Below are 23,281 nucleotides of genomic sequence, written 5' to 3' on the forward strand. Positions count from 1 at the left end.
CAGATTGTCTGCTTCTACATTTTGCCCATTATGAATAAAGCTGCTATAAACATTCCTGTGCAGGTTTTTGTATGTACATATAGCTAATGCACAATTACTGGATCTTATGGTGTGGTCAAATTTAGCTAAGAAACTGCCGAACCATCTTCCAAAGTGGCTTGTACCACTTCGAATTTCCACAAGCAATGAATGAAAGTTCCTGCTGCTAGCCATTCTAGTAGGTATGCAGTGTTATTTCACTCTTGTATTAATTTGCAATTCTCTAATGACATGTTGTTGAGCACTGTTTCATGTATGTACTTGCATCTGTATATTTTCTTTGGTCAAGTTCCTGTTCACATCTTTTGTTTACTTTTTAATTAGATTGTTTTCTTATTTTTTTTTTTTTTTGGCCTCACCCATGGCATATGGAAGTTCCCTGGCCAGGGACTGAACCTGTGCCAAAGCAGCAACCCTAGCCACTGCAGTGACAATGCTGGATCCTTAACCCACTGCACCACAAGGGATCTTCCTGTTTTCTTATACAGTTTTAAGAATTCTTTGAATATTTTGGATACAAGTCCCTTATCAGATGTGTGTTTTGTGAATATTTTCTGCTAGTCTGTGGCTTGTCTTTTCATTTTTTCTTTAAAGTCCTTTTTAAAGGATCTCTTCTAGATCAGAAAAACAAGTATAGACTCGGGTTCAAAGATTCCATTTAGAAGCACAAAATATTACCTAGATTCTATAAAGAATCAACTGGAATGATCAAGTTACAATATCAATGAGGATAATATCTGGTAAAGCCAGGATTGCTCCCTAGTTGCACCAGATAAAATTTCAACTGGATATTGGCCAAAATCCTACATAAAACAATTGATTGCTATAGGAACAAATTTGCCAAATGATTAACACTGATTGGGATATTTTATCAGATGACATAGCCAATTCATGCCTCCTCTGAAACTTAAGTAATTCTGGAAAACCTGTAACTCTGAGATCTGGATTACAATCACGCCTAAGGGGCCTATTGAACACATTCAAAAAGATTGTACACAGTTGCTTTTCTCTGAGTTATGAACATGTACGAACAATATGTTTATTTTCTGGATGGATTTTAATATTTTCTTGTCAAATATCATAGCACTCAGATTGGCTAACAAACCTGTAGATATCCTATTACCTACTTAGGGCATTCCAACTTATCTATTCAAATATAGAGAAATCTATTTTATTTTAGCAATTATTCATGATTATACAAGAGCTTTTGTCTAATATTTAGAAACTTCATTGTCTTTTGAATACCAAAATCTCTAGAAAAATAGAAGAGACATTATCAGAAATGGAAGGCTACCCATTAGAGACCTCCAGAGAACTCCAGTAAGAAGGTGGATTTTGTTGACCCCCAAATCCAAGCTTCTCAGAACAAAACCCACATGAATTAGAAAGCTTCCACCCAAGACCATCAGAATAAGAAAACATTGATTGTCAGTTCTCTGTATATTTTCATACATTTTTATCCTTATTTCATCATTTCTTTCTTCTCCCTTCCTTCCTCCCTCCCTCCCTCCCTTCCTTCCTTCCTTCCTTTCTTTCTTCCTTTTTCTGTCTTTTAGGGCCGCACCTGTGGCGTAAGGAGGTTCCCAGGCTAGGGTCTTAATTGGAGCTGTTGCTGCTGGCTTATGGCTTAGGGCTTACGCCAGAGCCACAGCAATGTCAGATCCGAGGCACATCTTCGACCTACACCACAGCTCATGGTAACGCCATATCCTTAACCCACTGAACAAGGCCAGGGATCGAACCCGCGACCTCCTGGTTCCTAGTCAGATTTGTTTCCACTGGGCCACGACGGGAACTCCCATCATATTTTTTCTTTATTTAATATCATACACTCCTGACTTAGCCTATCATAATCTCCCTTACTACTACTATTTTCTTGAAGTTTAAGTTTTATTAGGGACAATCACTTTACTAGAGTTAGGACAGTCCTAACTTTATAACTCAGCTTTTTACTAGCAAATCAATTTAAAGAATTACTGATTCTGTTCTCTAAGAAACAACTCTAAGTGCATGACTTCCCAGGAGTCTCATTGGATCTTGTCTCCTAATGGAGTCCAAGGGGATAGAAAGTTCTCTAGGGAAATAAAATAATATCTGGTGGAACAGATTTTTAAGTACAAGGTATTTCACCCACAGGAATAAAAAATAATTGTGTTTAACCTTGGCTGACCTAGTATATAATACATTCTATGTCCTACTCAGTACAATAAACCTTTTAAGATTCCCTAAAGGACAGAACTGCCTCGAATTTTCTCTTGGTCATCTGGAGGGAGATTTGCCCCATTGCTAATACTTTTATAGTACTTGGGTTACACTATGGTCAAAGTTATATCTAAACTAAAAGAAAAGACAACTTGGTTATTTAAGGTGGTAGATTAAAAATAAAACATTATTGGGACTAGTTTTCTTTCAGGCTTGAGAAATGTTGGATTATGACTCTAGAAGGCCTTCCAATTCTTTCTTATAATATTTTTGGCTATTTTTGTTTCTCTCACAGCTGTTTGAGGTCTGCTTTTCCGAGTCTTAAATGCTTCTATGCAGCTACTACAGCAAGTGATAATTAAATGATTCAAAGAAAAAACAGGATGAAATCATCTGGACACTCAGGTGTCAGTTCATTTCAAGGAGAATCAATAATAGAGGAGGAGGTCTGCACAATTCCCAATTGTCCTTCCTGTGGCTTTGGTTGATAGAGGATTAAGATGTGGAATTAGGACTATTGAGTGTGGACATTTCCACACTATTAAAACAAGGCTGTTGCCATGTTATAGAGCATTACCAGATGAATTCAAATTATGAAAAACAAAATAAAACATGTGTTTATACAGCAGCATATTTTATTGCTAGAAGAGCAACAACGACCTAAGGACATCTGTCATATTATGCCGAGTAAATGCCAGATTTAGAAATATAACATTGTTCCTTATTTATAATAAAAGGCATGCCCTCATAGTATTGGAGAAAATACTACATATAACAAATATAAGGCTAATATTATTGCCCAGAAAATTATGATGTTGTTGATATCCTATTCAAATAATTATACCGATATATAGTATCTCAGTTATTACCTAAATTTTGAAATTCCTTGTCTTACGCAAAGACCTAGTACCTCTGTTGTAAAAGCATAGCTTATAAAAGCAGATAGGTGAGAATGTTTAATTAATGAAAGGTTAGAATAGAAAATTAACAAGGGAATGAAAGGATGGTAGGAAACATCATTAAAACAGTGTAAAGAATGAAGAAATATTTCACTTACCTAGAACAGTGCTCAATTCTTGCATCACTGTATCTAGTTTAACTTCCCCTTCATCTATAAGACAAGGCAAAATTTAGATACTAATAAATCCAAACTCAGGAAAAAAGCAGAGTACAAAGTATTTAAATTATGAAGTAGAGCACAGATAAAGGCTATTCACTACATCCTGTCCTTTTAAACTTTATGATTTCTGGATAACTTCATTATCTACACCAGGGACTAAGATTGCTTATACCATAAAGTAATGTGGTTAAAATGTTCTCTCAAGTCTCCTGGACTCATTCTGTTTTTAAGTCCATATTTCTCTAGGAACGGTTGATAATATATGACTGGTATACATTTAAGATAATTGTTTATGGTGTTACGTTATTTTCTTTCATTGGAGAAAGACAAAGAATGACAGGAAAAAGAGTAATGAAGAGCAAAGTGTGTGGTGAACCAAAGCTTTTAAATTTTGCTTACGGGAAAAATGCTATGTGGAGGGCAGAAACATGAGTCAAAAAATGCTGATTGGTGTTAACACTTTAAGACTTTGGCATCTCAGAAACTGAAGGAACACTGTAAATCAACTATACTTTTATACAAAATAAAAATTAAAAAAAGACTTTGATATCAAACCGCCTGGATCTGGGAAAATAGCAGTGAAAAAAAGATGAAAATTCTGGTCCCCCAAAGTTTACACTAATTTGTTTTGTTTATGGCTGTAACTCTAAGGGTGCTAGGTGTTCAAAAGACAGGCTACATGAATGAATAAATTGTATGAGAAGATTCATAAAAATGCTTAGCACTGTGTCTGGCATATTGTAAGGCAATGGATATAAGCTATGAGGGGGTCACTGACAGTTTTAACTTGAAGAATAACAAAGTTAGATTTTCACCTTAGTTATTAAGTGTATTACGGCTAGTTATTAAGTAATTAGGGCTTGAGTATGAAGAATGAACTTAAGGCAATAACACATAGCTGTTCGACCAGCCAGGAGGCTTCTGCAGTCGTCTAATCCAGGGATGATGAGGATTTGAATTAAGTAACAAAGATATAGATTTGAGATTTTTTCTTTCTTTTTTTCTTTTTTAGGGCTGAACCCACAGCATATGGAGGTTCCCAGGCTAGGGGTCGAATCGGAGCTACAGCTGCTGGACACAGCCACAGCTACAGTAACACCAGATCTGGGCCACATCTGCGACGTACATCACAGCTCATGGCAATGCCAGATTCTTAACCCACTGAACGAGGCCAGGGATTGAACCCACAACCTCATGGTTCCTAGTCAGATTTGTTTCCACTGCGCCACATAGGGAACTCCAATTTGAGATTTTTTCACGGGAAAAAATGAGGAAGCATAAGCCAAAGATAATTTGTAGATTATTTCATGGGTTATTGTGGTGGATAACAGGGGTATAGAAATACAAAAAAAAAAAAAAAAATCAAGAGTTAGGAATGAATTTAACAGGGAAAATAATAAAGATAACATATACATATTTTAAACATTTTAAAATATGGATTGCCAATTGGAAAAATTTATGTCTCCACAGAGATTTGTTGATATAGGAGAAGATCTCTTAATTGACCTGCATTTATGATGGTCTGAACTTCACTCTTCATTCCTACTGTAATACATTTAGACTAATGCTGATGGCATGCCAAGCTTTCATATCTAGTAAGTTACAGTTTTAGTAAATCAGTGTATTTGTATTCTTATGGGTTGAGTTGTTGAGTTTGTTTCCAGGCTTATTTATAAATAAATGTATTTATTAAATTGATGATGATTTAATCATTATATAAACTGATGAACTATAAATGAAAAAGGGGTTCATCATGGAAAGAAATATGAATTATTCAGAAAGTTTATGTAAAGGCAAATTGCTAAAAGTTCTATTGAATTTGGTGTGGATAAGATAAATATAAAAAGGTTGAAGAAAGAATTAAAATCTAGATGGATTATGACTGAAATTTCTGCTCGACTTAAAAAAAAAAAATCACTTTGCTCCACTTAAGAGAAACTGAAAATGGGAGTGTAGATGATAAATGGTATGTTTATGCAAGAAAATCTCCAAAGAGTATGACTACATTAAATTAAAATGACATTGGCCCAATTTTTAAAATTCAAATAAAATGTTTAAAATATGTATATGTTATCTTTATGATTCCTTATTTTAGCTGGATTTTTAGATTATCTGACCAACTACTTGCTCCTGTCATGCTGGATAAAAAGACTTTACTGTCCTAGATTGAAACTCATGGGATAAGTACAGGTTTGAGATAAAAAATTCAAAATCTTAAATATATATGGTTAAGTGAAATCATCCAGGAAGGGTGTGATGATGGAAAGAAAAACAGACTGAAAATAGAACTGCTATATGACTATCATTTAAACCAGGGATTTTCAAAATTTTTGATTATAAGCCACATTAAAATTCTGAACACACACATTCACACATACACACACACCACCACAAAACTGATCATAAAGACTCATAAAAAAATACCTAGCTCCACCATTCTATTTTACTTCATTAAAAAATACTTAATCTGGGAGTTCCCGTCGTGGCGCAGTGGTTAACGAATCTGACTAGGAACCATGAGGTTGCGGGTTCGGTCCCTGCCCTTGCTCAGTGGGTTAACGATCCGGCGTTGCCGTGAGCTGTGGTGTAGGTTACAGACTCAGCTTGGATCCCGAGTTGCTGTGGCTCTGGCGTAGGCCGGTGCTACAGCTCCGATTCAACCCCTGGCCTGGGAACCTCTATATGCCGCGGGAGCGGCCCAAGAAATAGCAACAACAACAACAACAAACAACAAACGACAAAAGACAAAAAAAAAAAAAAAATACTCAATCTACTGTTTGAAGGGACAAAGAGAAGTCGATAAAAAAATGAGTCTTAGGAACAAGCAAGGGCACCCACTCTTAATAATCCTATTCACCATAGTACTGGAAGCCCAAGCCAGAACAATCAGGCAAGAAAAAGAAATAAAAGACATCCATGTAGGAAAGGAGGAAGTAAAACTGTCTTCATTTGCAGATGATATACATAGAAAATCCTAAAGACTCCACCAAAAAACTGTTAAACTAATCAATGAACTAAGTAACTGTTAAACTAATCAATGAATGTATCAATGGGATACAAAAATATATACAGAAATCAGAGGCATTTCCACACACTAACAATGAAACACATGAAAAAATTCCATTCACTGGAGTTCCCATCATGGCGCAGTGGTTAACGAATCTGACAAGGAACCACGAGGTTTCGGGTTCGATCCCTGGCCCTGCTCAGTGGGTTAAGGATCCAGCATTGCCATGAGCTGTGGTGTAGGTTGCAGACGTGGCTCAGATCCCAAGTTGCTGTGGCTCTGGCGTAGGCTGGTGGATACAGCTCCGATTAGACCCCTAGCCTGGGAACCTCCATATGCTGCAGGAAGTGGCCCTAGAAAAAGGCAAAAAGACCGAAAAAAAAAAAAAAAGAAAGAAAAAGAAAAAATTCCATTCACAGCAACATAAAAACAAAATAAATTTAACTGGAGACATGGAAGATTTACATAATAAAACATGCAAAACTCCGATGAAAGAAATTGAAAAATACACAAACAAATGGAAAGATATACTATGTTCATGGGTTGGAAAAACTAACATTGTTAAAATGTCCATGCTACCCAAAGCCATCTATAGATAATGCAATCTCTACCAAAATTCCAATGCCATTTTTCACAGACAAAACAATTGTTTTTTTCACAGACAAAACAATCCTAAAATTTGTATGGGACAACAAAAGGCTCTGAATAACTGAAACAATACTGAAAAAGAACAAGGCTGGATGTATCACACTTCTTGATTTTATACTATACTACAAAGCTAATAAAAACAAGGTGGCATTGGCATAAAAATATAGACTCACAGTCAAATGGAACAGAATCAAGAGCACAGAAATAAGCCCTTGCATACATAGTCAACCGTCAACAAGGCAACAAAGAATAGTCAGTAGGAAAAGGACAATCTCTTCAATAAAGAGAGCTGGGGGAATTCCCATCGTGGCTCAGTGGAAACGAATCTGACTGGCATCTATGAGGACGCAGGTTTGATCCCTGGCCTCACCTAGTGGGTTAAGGATCTGGTGTTAACATGAGCTGTAGTGTAGGTCACAGACATGGCTCGGATCTGGCATTGCCGTGGCTGTGGTGTAGGCTAGCGGTTTACAGCTCCTATTTGACCTCTAGCCTGGGAACCTTCATATGCCTCAGGTATGGCCCTTGAAAGACAAAAGACAAAAGACAAAAAAAAAAAAAAAAAAAAAAATAGAGCTGGGAAAACTGGGTAACCACACCACAAGAATGAAATTGGATCACCCTTTTAATACCTCTCATAAAAATTAGCTTGAAATAGATTAAAGTGTTAAATGTAAGGCCTGAAATTGTAAAACTCCTGGATGAAAACATAGGGAAAAAGCTCCTTGATATGTGTTTTGGCGATGATTTTTGGGATATCACACCAAAAGCTCAAGCAACAAAAGCAAAAGTAAGCCAGAGGTACAACATCAAACCAAAAACACTGCAAAAGAAACCATAAACGAAAGGAAATGGCAACCTCTGGAATGGGAGAAAACAGTTGTAAACCATACATCTAAGAAGAGATTAATATGAAAATACATAATTCCAAACTACAGTATCAAAATATGTACTCAATATAAAAAACCTAAATGATGCAATTAAAAAAACGAACAAAGGGGAGTCCCTGCCAAGGCCCAGTGGGTTAAGAATCCAACTGCAGCAGTTCATGTCACTGTGAAGGCATGGGTTTGATCCCTAGCCTGGTGCAGTGGGTTAAAGGATCTAGCATTGCTGCTGCCATGGCTTGGGTCACAGTTGCAACTCAGATTCAATCCCTGACTCAGGAACTTATGTATGCTGTGGGTGCGGCCATTAAAACAAAAACAAAAACAAAAGAGAAGAGAGGAACTGCATAGCTATCTTTCCAAAGAAGACTTATAAATGGCCAACATGCACATGAAAAAGTTCTCGACGTTATTCATCACCAGGGAATGTAAATCAAAACAGTAATGGGGTATTCCCTCAAATCTGTTAGAATGACTATTATCAAAAAGAGATAATAAATGCTGGTGGGGATGTGGAGAAGAAGGAACCCTTTTTCATTGTAAATTGGTACAGCCACTATGTAAAACAGTATGGAAGTTCCTCAAGAAATAAGAGAAGTACTATATGGTCCAGCAATTCCACTGTGGGTATATATACAAAGAAAATAAAAACAGCATCTCAAAGAGACATCTGTACTTGTATGTTCATTGCAGCATTATTCACAATAGCCAAGGTACAGAAAAAAACTAAGCATCTGTCAACATATGAATGGATAAAGAAGATGTGGTGTATTATACATAATGGAAAAGTATTCAGCCATGAGAAAGGAGGATAGCTCACCATTTGTGACATGGATGGATTTTCAAGGCATTATGCTAACTTAAACTAGTCAGAGAGAGAGACTAATACTGTATAATATCAACAACCCATATCCCCCACATATATCTCCACATTTATGCTGAACTCATAGAAACAGAGAATAGAATGGTGGTTACCAGGGTCTGGGTTTGGGGGAAATGGGATGTTGATCGAAGAGCACAAATTTCTGGTTATAAGGTGAATAAATTATGAGGATCGAATGCACAGAATAGTACACTTTGTATGGTAAAGACTACAGTTAATAATATTATATTATATATTTGAAATTTTCTAAGAGAGGAGATCTTAAACGTTCTCACCATAAAAAAGAATGACGATTCTGTGATGTGATGGGAGGTGTTGGCCAATGCCATGGTGGTCGTCATTTTTCATCATTCGTGTATCAAATCAACAGCTTGTATATCTTAAACTTAATGTTATGGGTCAGTTATATCTCAATAAAGGTGGAAAGAATAGAATACCCCTGAGAAAGCACAGGGGTGATGATAGCACTCACCACTAAATGGCAGTCTTTCTGTCAGATCCATGAATTCTTCTTCGGTTATGTTGATTCCCATGTTTTCTAAAAAAGTGTCGAGTTTACTGCCATCAATAGTGCCTTCTAAATAAGGGAAAAGGAAGGAATATAGTAAAAGTCAATGATTCTACAACTGGACTACACATTCACCCTGATATTTAACACTCTTCTTTACTAAACATGTATTTTATTACAATAAAAACACTTCATTCATTTCTTAGTACTATTGTTAAGATTTTCAAGACAAACACCAAAATGCCAGTCTTTCCAGTTAACAGGAGAATAAAAATTAGAATTAATGCTCTCCAATTTTGCGTTGGAGATATTGAAAAGCTAGAACTTTTAGAGATGACTGACATAATACTCTGCAAAACAGTGATTTTTGTTGCCTGTACTCTCAAATTATCTCTTTCTGCTTTTGACTTAAATCCTTTTCTGACAGCCTTTATTCTTCACCTTTTATTTTGTATTTTGAAATTAATTTTGTTTCTTTAGGGCTGAGTTAGGCACATCCAAGAAAGCTGAACACTTTCTGTCAAATCTTAGTACAGAAAAATACTTGGTAAATACCTAGTAAAATGTAGATCTACTTATGGAAGCATAAATAAAGGCTCAATTATTTAGGAAAGAAGGATTCATATTTTTTCTTTTTTAATTTAATTTTTTTTATATTGGAGTATAGTTGAGTTACAATGTTGTGTTAGTTTCAGGTGTATAGCAAAGTGATTCAGTTATATACATATGATATCCATTCTATTTTCAGATTCTTTTCCATAGAGGTTATTACAGAATATTGAGTACAGTTCCTGAGGACTCATTTTTTGACAATACAAATAAAGGTTTCAGATTGTCCTTTTATCATGTTTCTTACGTTTGAGAGACTTTATGCCCTTCCTCAATCTTTTCTGATACACTTTTCCATCAGCTATAAAAAATTGGATATTCTGGAAATACAGTCAGATAGTAGACATATCTTAACTTCAAAAAGAAAGAATGTAAAAATTTTTGCCTAAGGAACATTTCAAATGCAAATAGATAAGAGATATAACAAAATGTTCACTCCCAGTGGTAAAGGAGTGAAGTGTAAGTCATAATAATGAGATGCTCCTTTCTTTTTCTGTGTTGACAATGTAGGGAGAATAACATTCTCCAATGCTGTTTGTGGGAGTTCAAATGACAATATTCTGGAAGGAAATCTGGCAAAACAAATAAAATACTTTTCTTTTTTTTTTTTTTGTCTTTTGTCTATTGTCTTTTTGTTGTTGTTGTTGTTGTTGTTGTTATTGTTGCTATTTCTTGGGCCGCTCCCGCGGCATATGGAGGTTCCCAGGCTAGGGGTTGAATCGGAGCTGTAGCCACCGGCCTACGCCAGAGCCACAGCAACTCGGGATCCGAGCCGCGTCTGCAACCTACACCACAGCTCACGGCAACGCCGGATCGTTAACCCATTGAGCAAGGGCAGGGATCGAACCCGCAACCTCATGGTTCCTAGTCGGATTCGTTAACCACTGCGCCACGACGGGAACTCCATAAAATACTTTTCATTTTGCAACTCAAAGAAATTTAATCTCACAAAATTTTAGGATATTTGTCAAGATTTATCCATAAGCTGCCATAAATAAAAAGCAAATCTAGGGAGTTCCCGTTGTGGCACAGCAGAAATGAATCCAACCAGGAACCATGAGGTTGAGGGTTCAATCCCTGGCCTCACTCAGTGGGTTGAGGCTCTCACGTTGCTGTGAGCTGTGGTGTAGGTTCCAGATGTGGCTTGGATCTGGTGTTGCTATGGCTGTGGCGTAGGCCAGCAGTTGTAGCTCTGATTGGACCCCTAGCCTATGAACCTTCATATGCCATGACTGTGGCACCTCCACCCCGCCAAAAAAAGCAGCACATCTATTTATAGATGGAGGACTGGGAAGATATTCTTCAGATTTTTTTTTTTTCCGCACTGTACAGCAAGGGGGTCAGGTTATCCTTGCATGTATACATTACAATTACATTTTTTCCCCCACCCTTTGTTCTGTTGCAACATGAGTATCTAGACATAGTTCTCAATGCTATTCAGCAGGATCTCCTTGTAAATCTTCAAAACTACCATGAGATATCACCTCACACAAGTCAGAATGGCCATCATTAATAAGTCCACAAATAACAAGTGCTGGAGGGGCTGTGGAGAAAAGGGAACCCTCTTGCACTGTTGGTGGGAATGTAAACTGGTACAGCCACTATGGAGAACAGTTTGGAGATACCTTAGAAATCTATACATAGAACTTCCATATAACCCCGCAATCCCACTCTTGGGCATCTATCCGGACAAAACTCTACTTAAAAGAGACACGTGCACCCGCATGTTCATTGCAGCACTATTCACAATAGCCAGGACATGGAAACAACCTAAATGTCCACCAACAGATGATTGGATTCGGAAGATGTGGTATATATTCTTCAGATTTTTGACATTAGTTATTACTTTCAGGTAGGAAAGTAATACACACGTTAAATTGTGAAGAGATAAGAATTATAAATTAATATGCTCATAAATATTATGTATGTATCTAGCTATCTTAATTTTTTTATTTTTATTTTTTGTCTTTTTGGGGCTGCACCCGTGGCATGTGGAAGTTCCTGGCTACGGTCTGAATAGCAGCTGTAGCTGCTGGCTTACACCACAGCCAGAGCAATGCAGGATCCAAGCTGCATCTGTGACCTACACCACAGCTCATGGCAATGCCAGATCCTTAACTCACTGAGCAAGGCCAGGGATCAAATCTGTGTCCTCATGGATGCTAGTCAGATTCGTTTCCACTGAGCCACAATGGGAACTCCTAGCTATCTATTTTTTAAGCAGTAGAAGGAAAGTCATCAAAATATTAATAGTGGTTACCTTTTGCTTTTTATTTTCCTAATTTTAAAAATTTCATTTAATAAGTTAAAAACAGTAGTTTTTCTCAACATACAAAATTATCTACTTATTGGTAAAATATATATTACATGCTGCAGAAACACATAGCTACTTTAGTTCTTTATTGTCTCTTTATTTCTGCTTTTCTTCCTCTCTCCTTCTCTTCTCCTTTTTAAAAAATCTATTTTACAAATCCAGCTGACTAACAACCTAAGGGATGAGTAATGAACTTTGCCTTTGATAGCAAGTTATAACTGAAAGGTTTAGATTGATTTTTCTAAATCCAAATGTAAGTGATGAAAGTTTTCTTTGTATTAGCATTAAACTTTTAACAGTTTTAAAGCATTTTTACTTTATTTTGGAATTTTCCACATGATTCCACAAAAACCACACACCCTAAAAAAACCCACATAGGGGCTGGGGATGAGGCATTGCATTGAGTGGTGATGTAGGTCACAGACACAGCTCAGAGCCCAAGTTGTTGTGGCTGTGGTATGGGATGGCAGCTGCAGCTCCAACTGGACTCCTGGACTGGGAACTTCCATATGCCGTGGATACAGCCCTAAAAAGCAAAAACAATAAAAAATAAAAATAAAAAATAAAAAAACAACCCATGTAGCATTCATTAGATCTTACCATCAACTGGCAGGGTCTTCAGCAAATTCAAGTATTCATTAGGCCTGAGCTTAATCCCCAAGTTTCCCGAAACTCTCTCAAGTTTGCTGGTATCAACTCTGTCTCCTTTATAAGAAAAAAGATTGTTGACACACGGTAATTTTAGGAAAGGATAATTACCTGAAAAATCTTAAAACTGGCTCATATAATGCCATCCTCACTTCCATATTCTCACATATTTGAATAGTGTTTATGGATAGTGAGTCAGAACTTATTCCTTGATTCTTCATAAAAAGGGAGAGTAGTCTTTTAAGCCTAGTGACAAGACACCATGGAAGAAAAGTAGATAGATTATACAATTCAACAGTAATTTGAGGTGTCTAGTCTTTTGTTTTGTTTTGTCTTTTTAACACCAAATCATGTGATTATTATGGCATCCCTTTCAACTTAATTTTCTAAAAATATTAATCTTCCTATATAGGAAGGATGACTACCTAGATTTTGGCTATTTAAACAAGCAGTTATTAACTCGAAAGCTCTCAGAAGCCTGTAGGTAGAAAAAAATGACTGAAACTGGCTGTGCTGAAGTGGATAGCTCATGCCTTGTCCAAAGAAAAAACACTCTAGCTCTTGGGAGGGAATTCAGATTTCAAAAAATTTGACTGTGGATTGGATTCATCTCTTGGGTGCCCAATTTGTGACCACGGATTTAAACACTGATTAAGACCAGAATAATGCTTCCAGAAATAACAGAAAATATAATTTCTTAGGCAAACATCACCACTTATTTTTATGGCCAAATCCTACATAATTCAAATTTGAAGGCAAAAGAAACGTTAGATATAAATATTTCATTATAAATGTGTAAAACATCAACATTAATAAATTTATGATGTAATATTAAGGAAACACTATCGAAGGAGTTTCCACCATGGTGCAGTGGGTTAAGAATCCAACTGCAGTGACTCGGGTCACTGTGGAGGTGTGGGTTCGATTCCTAGACCAGTGCAGTGGGTTAAAAGATCTGGTGTTGTTGCACCTGTGGTGTAGTTCATAGCTGTGGCTTGGATTTAATTCCTGGTCCAGAAAATTACATATGCCAAGGGTGCAGCCATAAAATAAAAGAAAAAAGAAAACACTATGCAAAATATAACATAGGGTGGGAATTCAATTAAAAATTTTAGTAATGTCTTACTCACCTGAAAAAGGTTTCACTTCATTCATCATCATTTCCAGATCAACTTTACCATTAGCTGTAAAACAAGAAATACATTGGATAAAAATATGACAGGAATCCAAGAAAATGATGTTGCATAGAGCAGATGAATTTAGCAGTATTTAAGTGCTCCAGAAAAGCTAACGTTTTGAAGGTACAATCTTCTAGTTGTACAATAAATAAATAATATAAGGTACAGTCTAGTGACCTTAATAATACTGTATTGCATATTTGAAAGTTGATAAGAGAGTGGATCTTAGAAGATCTCATCACAAGAAAAACATTTTGTAACTATGTATGGTGATGGATGTTAACTAGATTTGAATCATTATGTTGTATACCTGATGCTGCTATATTGTTATATGTCAATTACAACTCAATATAAAAAGTAGCTTGTTTCACATACACAAAAGAAATTTAACCCTTTGCTACACCCTTCATAAGAAGGTGGAAGAGGAAAGACGAAAATTCGAATGGCGGGAGTTCCCGTCGTGGCGCAGTGGTTAACGAATCCGACTAGGAACCTTGAGGTTGCGGGTTTGGTCCCTGGCCTTGCTCAGTGGGTTAACGATCCGGCGTTGCTGTGAGCTGTGGTGTAGGTTGCAGATGCGGCTCGGATCCCGCGTTGCTGTGGCTCTGGCGTAGGCCGGTGGCTATGGCTCCGATTCAACCCCTAGCCTGGGAACCTCCATATGCCGCAGGAGCGGCCCAAGAAATAGCAACAACAACAACAACAACAACAACAAAGACAAAAAAAAAAAATTCGAATGGCAATAAACACAATTATTTTCTGAATAATACTAATATTCTACAACATCTGATATATTATGCTTCAGGGAAGAAAAGTGGTTAATCTTCGTCATTTCATTTCTGAAAAGAAAGATGCTTCTTATTTTCTGCAGCAAAATAATACTTCATGGTAATGAAAAAATCTAGCTACAATCTTTGAATCATGGAATAAAATGTAGTTATTTCATGAATTCAACAAATTTTTCTTTTTGAGTACCCACAAAGTACCAGTAAAATGGCCACAAAAGTCTATCAAATATCAATAATGTTGCTAACTCCGTGGTGAGAATTCCTTGTCTATCAAAGTGTTCCTGGTCACTAATAACCTCTGCATCAATAGAGTTTGTGTGTGTGTGTGTGTGTGGTTTTTGGTTTTTTTTTAAATATGGGTCACTATGGTAAGGATTCAGGTAAATCCTGTCACCTTTTTCTTTGCTCATGTGGTCTATAGCTGGGAAAATTCTGACCCAAGATGAAAGAGATTTCTGCCATAAGCCATTTAATTGGGGATTTCCACTGAGAACTAGGCCCCTAGGGAGTTCTCTTTCACTAAAAATATTCATAAAATTTCACTAAAAATTTTCATAAAAAATATTCCAAATTCATCTCAACTAAGGAGGAATTTATTTGCAGGAATTAAAACATTCTGTGTGACAAAGGAAATTTTTTAAATCAAAGCTGATCATTTTCCTTTACTTGTAATTTTACTCTTTTATGTGTACTTCAACCAACATTTTGGAAGGGCTTCTGTGAACATGCAGACTGGAATATGGCTCATGTCCTTTTTACTACCACCTGCAAGCTGTTTGCCTTTTGAGAGTCAAAAGTTGCTGGTGTGTGTAGGCTGCTCTATGTCAAGCCTTGAATTCTGGTTGTGTCCTGGAGAGAGTCCTGTGACTCACATTGACTAGGGAAGCACCAGAGAACCTCAGGGCACAGGAACAGAACTGGAAAACAGTAGATCTTGGGAAGAGCTTGTCACTTAGAATCCTGAAGACCCTAGTGAAAGTCGATAAAGGCCAACATGAGGGCATTCCAATTCCTCTGACCACTCAAAGGCCCAGGAGGAGTATAAAATAAGTGGCAGAAACATTCACGCTCCTGAGATGGTGAAAGTACAGAGATGTCAGAACAGAAGCTTCCTTCCTTTTTATACATTCAAAACCAATCTGTTATTGAATGTGTAACATTAAGGACTAAATAAAGAATCTTAAAATAGAAAGAAGATTACTTAAGAGAAATTCTAGTTAGTACCAAATTACCTCAGTAAATCCTGGGAGTTGATGTTTTTTCTGAAAGTTGGGAACTATATAGCTAGAGAAGTAAAGACATTCCAAAGATCTTGTGGTAGGAGTGAGGTTTGTGGTGGGAGGAAGGAGTATTCTAAAAGATTCAGCCTATTAGGATTGTGTGTGTGTGTAGGTGTATGGGGTGGGGGGTGGGAGAGGTAAAATGAAATATCTGATGGAAAAGCATATCTTTATGGAGAATAAAGCAGTTATTTTGTTGCCAGTAAGAGTTAAGTCATACCTAAGTATGACAGTGAATGTGAGGAAAAGGAATTTAAGAATTAATGCAATATGAACTCCAAAATTAATAATGAATGACAACTTCAACAAATCAGTAATATTATGCATAAGAAAGAAGAGAAACAACAGTAGAAAATTAACAATAAACATAAAATTAGATAAATAAAATTAAATATATCTAGTATTGCAGTAAATCTGAACTGGAATTTTTCATTAAAAGGAAAAGATTATCAGACAGGTTTTTGTTTTTTTGTTTTAAGCCAGCTAAATGATGTTTTCAGAACATAGATTTAAATAATTAATTAATTAAATTTTTTTGGTCTTTTTGCCTTTTTAGGGCCTCACCCACGGCATATGAAGGTTCCCAGACTTGGGGTCCAATTGGAGCTGTAGTAGCCAGTCTATGCCACAGCCATAGCAATGCCAGATCTGAGCTGTGTCTGCAACCTACACCACGGCTCACGGTAATGTCAGATCCTTACCACACTAAGTGAGGCTAGGGATTGAACCTGTGTCCTCATGGATGCTAGATGACTCATTTCCACTCACAATGGGAACTCCTAATTAATTAATTTACCAGCTTGTGGAAGTTCCAAGGCCGGGAATCAAACCTATGCCACAGATGTCACCAGAGCCATAGCAGTGACAACGCTAGATCGTTACCCACTGAGCCACGAGGGAACTTCAAAGACATATATTTTAAATGATAAAGAAGATTGAAAACAAAGGAATAGGCCAAGATATACCAGGCAAATATAGGCAAAAAGAAACCAGTGAAAGAAACAAAAGCAGGAAAAGAAACTGTGAAAACATTCGTAAGCCGAAATGCAAAGAAAAAATTTCCTTTGTTATAAAAGCAAAAACCCTCTTCAGATTTCCTTTACTTATGGAAAACAAGTACTAATGTAAGGCATAAAAGCAAAGTGGCATAAAGCGAACTTTCGAAAAGCATGGGTTACCTATATTTCTGGTTCTGCTCTTCTTACAATGTGATGGATGCATTCCCCACCAAGAGCTTAAACTGATCTAGGTAGGGTCTTGTGATTGCTTCAATAACAGCATTTGATGGAAATGCTGCTCTCATGCTAATTACAGATTTAGAGAAGAGCTGTCTAAGTTGTCTGCAATACAAGTTAAGTGACAGACAGACAAAAACTGACTGAGATGGCTGCCATGTGGAAAGCAGGTCTACTCTAGTTGAACCGAAAGAGAAAAAAACAAAAGACAGCTGTACCTATATTAAGTACCCTTTAAATAAATACTGATGTCATACCTTAGCAAATGTGGCCAAAGAGGTGGATTGGTCTTTGAGCAAAACCTATTAAATTCTCCCTACTTTATAGGGAGAATAAGGAAAGGCTGAATAAAGAAAAGCAAGAGAGAGCTATTTTGAAATCTTTCTCTAATTTGCACATGAAACCAGCAAGATTCAGGATGTGTTCTTCCTTTCAACCTGAGTTTTTTTCCTAAGCTTTTCATAATGCCTTCTCCATGTCAAATAAGCATTCTTAATGACTATCAGCAACAGGCATATGAGACTTGTTTTTTTTGTAGGGTTCAGTGATATCTAAATGCTCACCATCACTTGGCAGGTTTTGTGTTAGATCTTTAAGCTCCTCTTCAGTGAGGTTCATGCCCATGTTTCCCAAAACGGTATCCACTTTACTGGAATCAATCTTCCCTCCTTATGAAAATAGAGACATATAAGCAAAATTTAATGTCCCCAAAATGTGGAGTTAACCCTCAGTTCCTAAGGATTATGGTTATCATTTTCATCCAAGAGATCAACGTCTAATGAGATCTTTACAAGAGTACAAAGAATCAATATGGGAGTTAGGATTACAATTTATTGTTCTAATTTAATTTTCATGACAAGCATATCCAGTATAAAAATTTAAAGATGACTGAATAACTTCTCAGAAAATTTTAGTAAGGTAACAATAATTCTAATTTTACTAATATTGTCTTGTTTTCATTGTGGTTAAGAGTCAACTTGTAGTTATGTTAAGGGGTGTTGGTTTCCCATTACAATTAAGATTTTAAAAATTTGAGTTAAAAAGTAAGTCATTTAAAATAAAAATATTAATAGTAGTACGAATGGTGTGTGGATTTGGCAGATATCATGAAGGATGTGTAATGATGAAGAGTAGGAACCTTGCTTAGACCTGACCACCATCCTGGTCTGCTTCCTGTCCGTCTCTTCAGTCTTATGTTCCTTCACTTCCTTAGAGACTGATGTAACTTGGAAGTTACTTAACTTCCAAGTTACATCATAAGAAATTACCTTCTAAAGAACAGGTTGATCTATAAAATAACAAAAGTATGTAATAATGGTTTACCACAGGGTTTACCATTTAATTACAAGGAAATATAAATATAAATATTTATAAATATAAATGCCAAATACGGTGATCTCAGATTGATTGGCATTTTATTGTTTCTCACTTACCTTTAAGAAACTTTATACCATTCAGCAGCCTTTTTCGACAGATCTTTCCATCTGTAAGAAAAAGCACTATTCAGATCACAGAAGAGCAATACGGAGTTTCATAGTATGAAACTAGTAATTTCAGTAAGACATATTTGGTGAATTGCCTTAGAAATTTTCTGACTTAACTGATAAATAATGAAATTATATAGAGTGGGGTACTGGCACTGCACCATGCTGAAACATATCTTTTCCTTTTCTTTTGTGGTATTTTCATTTTCCCCTATTAGATCGTTTCCTTCTTTTTTTCTTCATTCATTTAGCTTAATTTTTGGCTCTGTTTATAGAATCAAAATTAATAAAAGATATAATTGAACCCAAATAATAGGAGTCACGATAACACATTGTTGATTCTCAAACTTAAAATTATGTGGCACAAATAACTTTTAAAGATAACAGCATCATTTAAAATTATGTAACATGGATCCTAAGATTACTTTTGTTTGTTTTTTTAGGGTCACACCTGTGGCATACGGAAGTTTCCAGGCTAGGGGTCAAATTGGAGCTACTGCCAGCCCATGCCACAGCCACACCCACACCAGATCCGAGCTAAGTCTGTGACCTACACCACAGCTCACAGCAGCGCTGGATCATTAACTCACTCAGCCAGGCCAGGGATCCTCATGGATACTAGCTGGGTTCATTTCTGCTGAGCTGCAACAGGAGCTCCCTAAGATTACTTTTGACAGGCAGTAAGACAGAGATCATTCCATGTTTGCACAATCTAACAGTAATATTCCACGGATGACTATAGTTAATTTGAAGTACTCACTATCAACTGGCAAATTATTCATCAATCCTGACAGTTCTTTATCTGTGAGTTCTATCCCCATATTTCTTAGAATTGTTTCTATGTCATTGATATCAACGTCCTCTCCTTCAAAAAAATAGAAATGGTAACATGTGAGACTTTAAAGAACTATCTAATTATTCTAGTAATGAAATATTCTTTTTCTGTTTAATTATTAGCCCCAACTAATCAATGACTATTAAGTCGAGTGAGTCCTATTTGGCTACAGTTATGGCAGAAAATTGATTTGTCTACTTATTTAACTTTAGTAATAAAGAGACAAAATAGCACAGTACATAGTAATGGATTTTCTTTCTTCCTTTTTTTTTTTTTTTTTTTTTTTTTTTTTTTTAGGCCATACCTACAGCTTGCTGGCCAGGGATCGAACCCACACCACAGTAGTGACCCAAACTGCTGTAGTGAAAATGCTGGATCCTTAACCCACTGCTCCAAAAGAAAACTCTGGTAATGGATTTTCACAATTTCCTATTTGGGAGATTACCAGCAGGTGATTAAACTTTAGTCTCTTTTTATTGCTCTGAGATGTATTTTTAGTGAATATTTTAGATTACTCTGGAAAAAATGAGATAATAGGGCCTAATAAAATGTGGCGCTATGTTTTGTTGTTAAAACATTGATAAACCAAAGTCAAAGTCTAGGAAATCAAAGCACAATTATTTTACTAAGAAACAGCATAATTGAAAAAAAGAATTAAAAAAAAACAGGAAAAAATATAAAATACATGTAAAGAATCAGAATCATATGTATTTGGTAACTTCTTCCTCACCTGTAACAGCTTCTGCTCTATTCATCGCTTTTTTCAGGTCAATTTTCTCAGAGGCTGTAAGATAACGTTTAATCAGAGGCAAACAATAACATGGACTCAGGAAAAAAAACATAGAACACATAGTCCTTTTCATCTAAAATTTATATAATGAGATGACCAAGGAAAATATATCCACTTAAAGTGGACCAAGATTTAACAGTAAATAATGAATAACAATGGTCGAAAAAGGCTTTACTGAAGGATAAAAATGCAAATCATGGAAATAAATTTATTTTACCTAATATTTAAGAAAATTCAGGTTATAACTATTCCATAATCCTTAGAATAAATCAAGGCTAACTTTTTTTTTTTCCCATCTTTTCTAAGGCCACAACTGTGGCATATGGAGGTTCCCAGGCCAGGGGTCTAATTGGAGCCGTAGCCACCAGCCTACACCACAGCCACAGCCACAGCCACGTGGGATCGGAGCCGCATTTGCGACCTACACCACAGCTTACAGCGACGCCAGATCCTTAACTCACTGAGTGAGGCCAGGGATTGAACCCTCAACCTCATGGTTCCTAGTCAGATTCGTTAACCACTGAGACATGACGGGAGTGCTAATGCTGACTTTTTAAAATCTGCTGGGATGTGGTTTTCTGAGAAAGTTAGATTATTGCACCCTATAGCCTCCTTTTAAACTTTGAAGGAAGACATGTAAAAAATAAATTTTGAAAAAATGATTGACTTTTTTCCTAAGGGTTTATTTATATATTTTGAAATCCAAATCATTCTATTTTGAATGGCCCATCATGTTATTATTCATGTAGAATTCTTCCTCAATCATGAAATGATCTAACTCTGCCAGGTCCACATGTATTAGTGGCTCTGTGTGGTTAGAAAATCCTTCAGCATTATTTTCACTTATTTCCTGAAATTATACAGCTTTCTCTCTCCCTCTCTCTACCTTGTGTTGCCACGTGTTGAGGGACTGAACAGATAGAGACTAGTGTTAAACTGTGAGGGGTGTTTGCTAGGGACTAAATTGGTCATCAGCTTAGAGATCCCTTGAACCTAAATGCTGGATAAGAACACAGCCAAAGTCCTATCATTTTATCACATCATTTGCGTCCATCTTAAGTTAAAAACAACAAACCAAGGTTTAGACTCACAGACATAGAGAACAGCCTTGTGGTTGCCTGCCAAGGAGGAGTGTGTAGAGAATGGGATGGACTGGGAGCTTGGGGTTAATAGATGCAAACTATTACATTTAGAATGGATAAACAATAAGGTCCTGCTGTACAGCACAGGGAACTATATCCAAACTCCTGGGATATACCATGATGGAAAATAATGTATATTAATGATGAATGATACTTGTAGAGAGCATAAGAACTACCCATATCAACATATCAAAGAACAATGTTTTAATTTCAGCTTTGTTAACTGAATGCTCATAAACTCAAGTGACATTCTCCATGTATCAGTCACTGACAAATTATATCACCATACTGCTTTGCTTGGGCATTCCTTACTCCCTGTGAAAAAGTGCATTTCTTTCATTTATATACTCAATGGTTCTTTAAACTTAACTCTCTCCAGGGTAACTACCATATCTGATAACATGCTTACCACCAACATATATATTTTGAGGCAGATCTTTAAGTTCTGTATCTGCCACTTTGATTCCCAGATTGTTCAGAACCGTGTCTAGGTGGTTGATATTAACTTTCCTACCTAAGAAAAGTAACGGTTCATAAAGAATATTTAGTGACTTCAAAAAAAAAAAAGTTCTTAAACATTTTTGATACATATACCCCATTGTGAATTGATTGAGCAGCATACCATTACTCATTATTTCAGCCAGGTTATGTGCACACTAAAGTCTATTCAATGAGTCTCTCAAAGTCTACTTACCTAAGGTTGAGAATATTTGCTCTAAAGTGAAAAAAAATAATGTTCAACAATTTTAGTACAGAGAACAAATATTTATGATCTACAAAGATGTTCAACTACAAAGTTAGAATTAAGGTCACTTACTGGTTACCAGTGGGGAGACGGAAGTGGGGGTAGATAGGGTGGGGCATTGAGTTACAAAGCACTGTGTATAAAATAAGCTACTGTTCAACACAGGGAATGTAGGCAATATTTTATAGCTATAAATGGAATATAACCTTTAAAAATTGTGAATCACTATGTCATACACCTGAAACTTATACAATATTGTACACCAACTATACCTCAATGAAAACAGAATTAAGGCCACTTCCTCTGAGACTTGTCTTAGGGACTAGCCTACACAACATTAAGCTTTCAATAATGTTCAATAAATGCTCAGGGAACTCTGGTGCTGGAGGCTAACATTCTTTACTTCCAAACAACATGTGGGTTGACCTTTGATAAATGAACTTCTAGTTTAGTTTTTCTTTTTTTGCTACTTAATAAATTCTGTGAATCACTGCTAATAATTTTTTTCTCTATACAAACTTCAAATTGGATATTTCTTTTCCTGAAAAGTTTGGTAAATCACAGGAGACTATGGGACTTTATTTCCAAAATAGAACATGAGATTCATCTGCTAAAGGTTGAAAGCTAAAAAAGTATAAATTCACAATCATCATATATGACAGATGGCAGCAGTCACAAATTCAATATCTTAATAATATGGGGATCTTATATTCATTTGCATTCTTATTATGTTTCTCATTCACCTTTAAGAGACTTTACACCTTGTAGCAATTTGTTCTTAAAGACCTTGTTGTCATTTATAAAAAAAGGGCAAAACTCAGGTCATGGAGAAATGATGTGACTATTTGCTAAAATTATTTCAGTAAAACTGGGATTTTCCTGATTTACCCTAGAAATTTCCTCCATTAAAACAGAATTTAAGAAAAAATTATAGAAAGT

At 36.2% G+C, this 23,281-nt stretch overlaps 1 protein-coding gene across 1 annotated transcript in view; it reads right to left on the reverse strand.

Annotated features, from left to right (window-relative positions):
• The window catches only part of LOC106504254, an 86,531-nt gene that overhangs the window by 19,908 nt on the left and 43,342 nt on the right, over positions 1-23,281 (reverse strand). Inside the window, exons 15-22 of the mRNA XM_021066793.1 lie at positions 20,396-20,449; positions 19,591-19,695; positions 18,780-18,830; positions 17,910-18,014; positions 13,996-14,049; positions 12,818-12,922; positions 9,259-9,363; positions 3,299-3,352 (exon numbers count right to left, since the gene is read on the reverse strand). Of these exons, the coding sequence (XP_020922452.1) occupies positions 3,299-3,352; positions 9,259-9,363; positions 12,818-12,922; positions 13,996-14,049; positions 17,910-18,014; positions 18,780-18,830; positions 19,591-19,695; positions 20,396-20,449 (633 nt within the window). The remainder of the gene's footprint in view (positions 1-3,298; positions 3,353-9,258; positions 9,364-12,817; positions 12,923-13,995; positions 14,050-17,909; positions 18,015-18,779; positions 18,831-19,590; positions 19,696-20,395; positions 20,450-23,281) is intronic.

The sequence above is a fragment of the Sus scrofa genome, chromosome 12 (genome assembly GCF_000003025.6).
Source record: "Sus scrofa isolate TJ Tabasco breed Duroc chromosome 12, Sscrofa11.1, whole genome shotgun sequence".
NCBI classification, from domain to species: Eukaryota; Metazoa; Chordata; class Mammalia; order Artiodactyla; family Suidae; genus Sus; species Sus scrofa.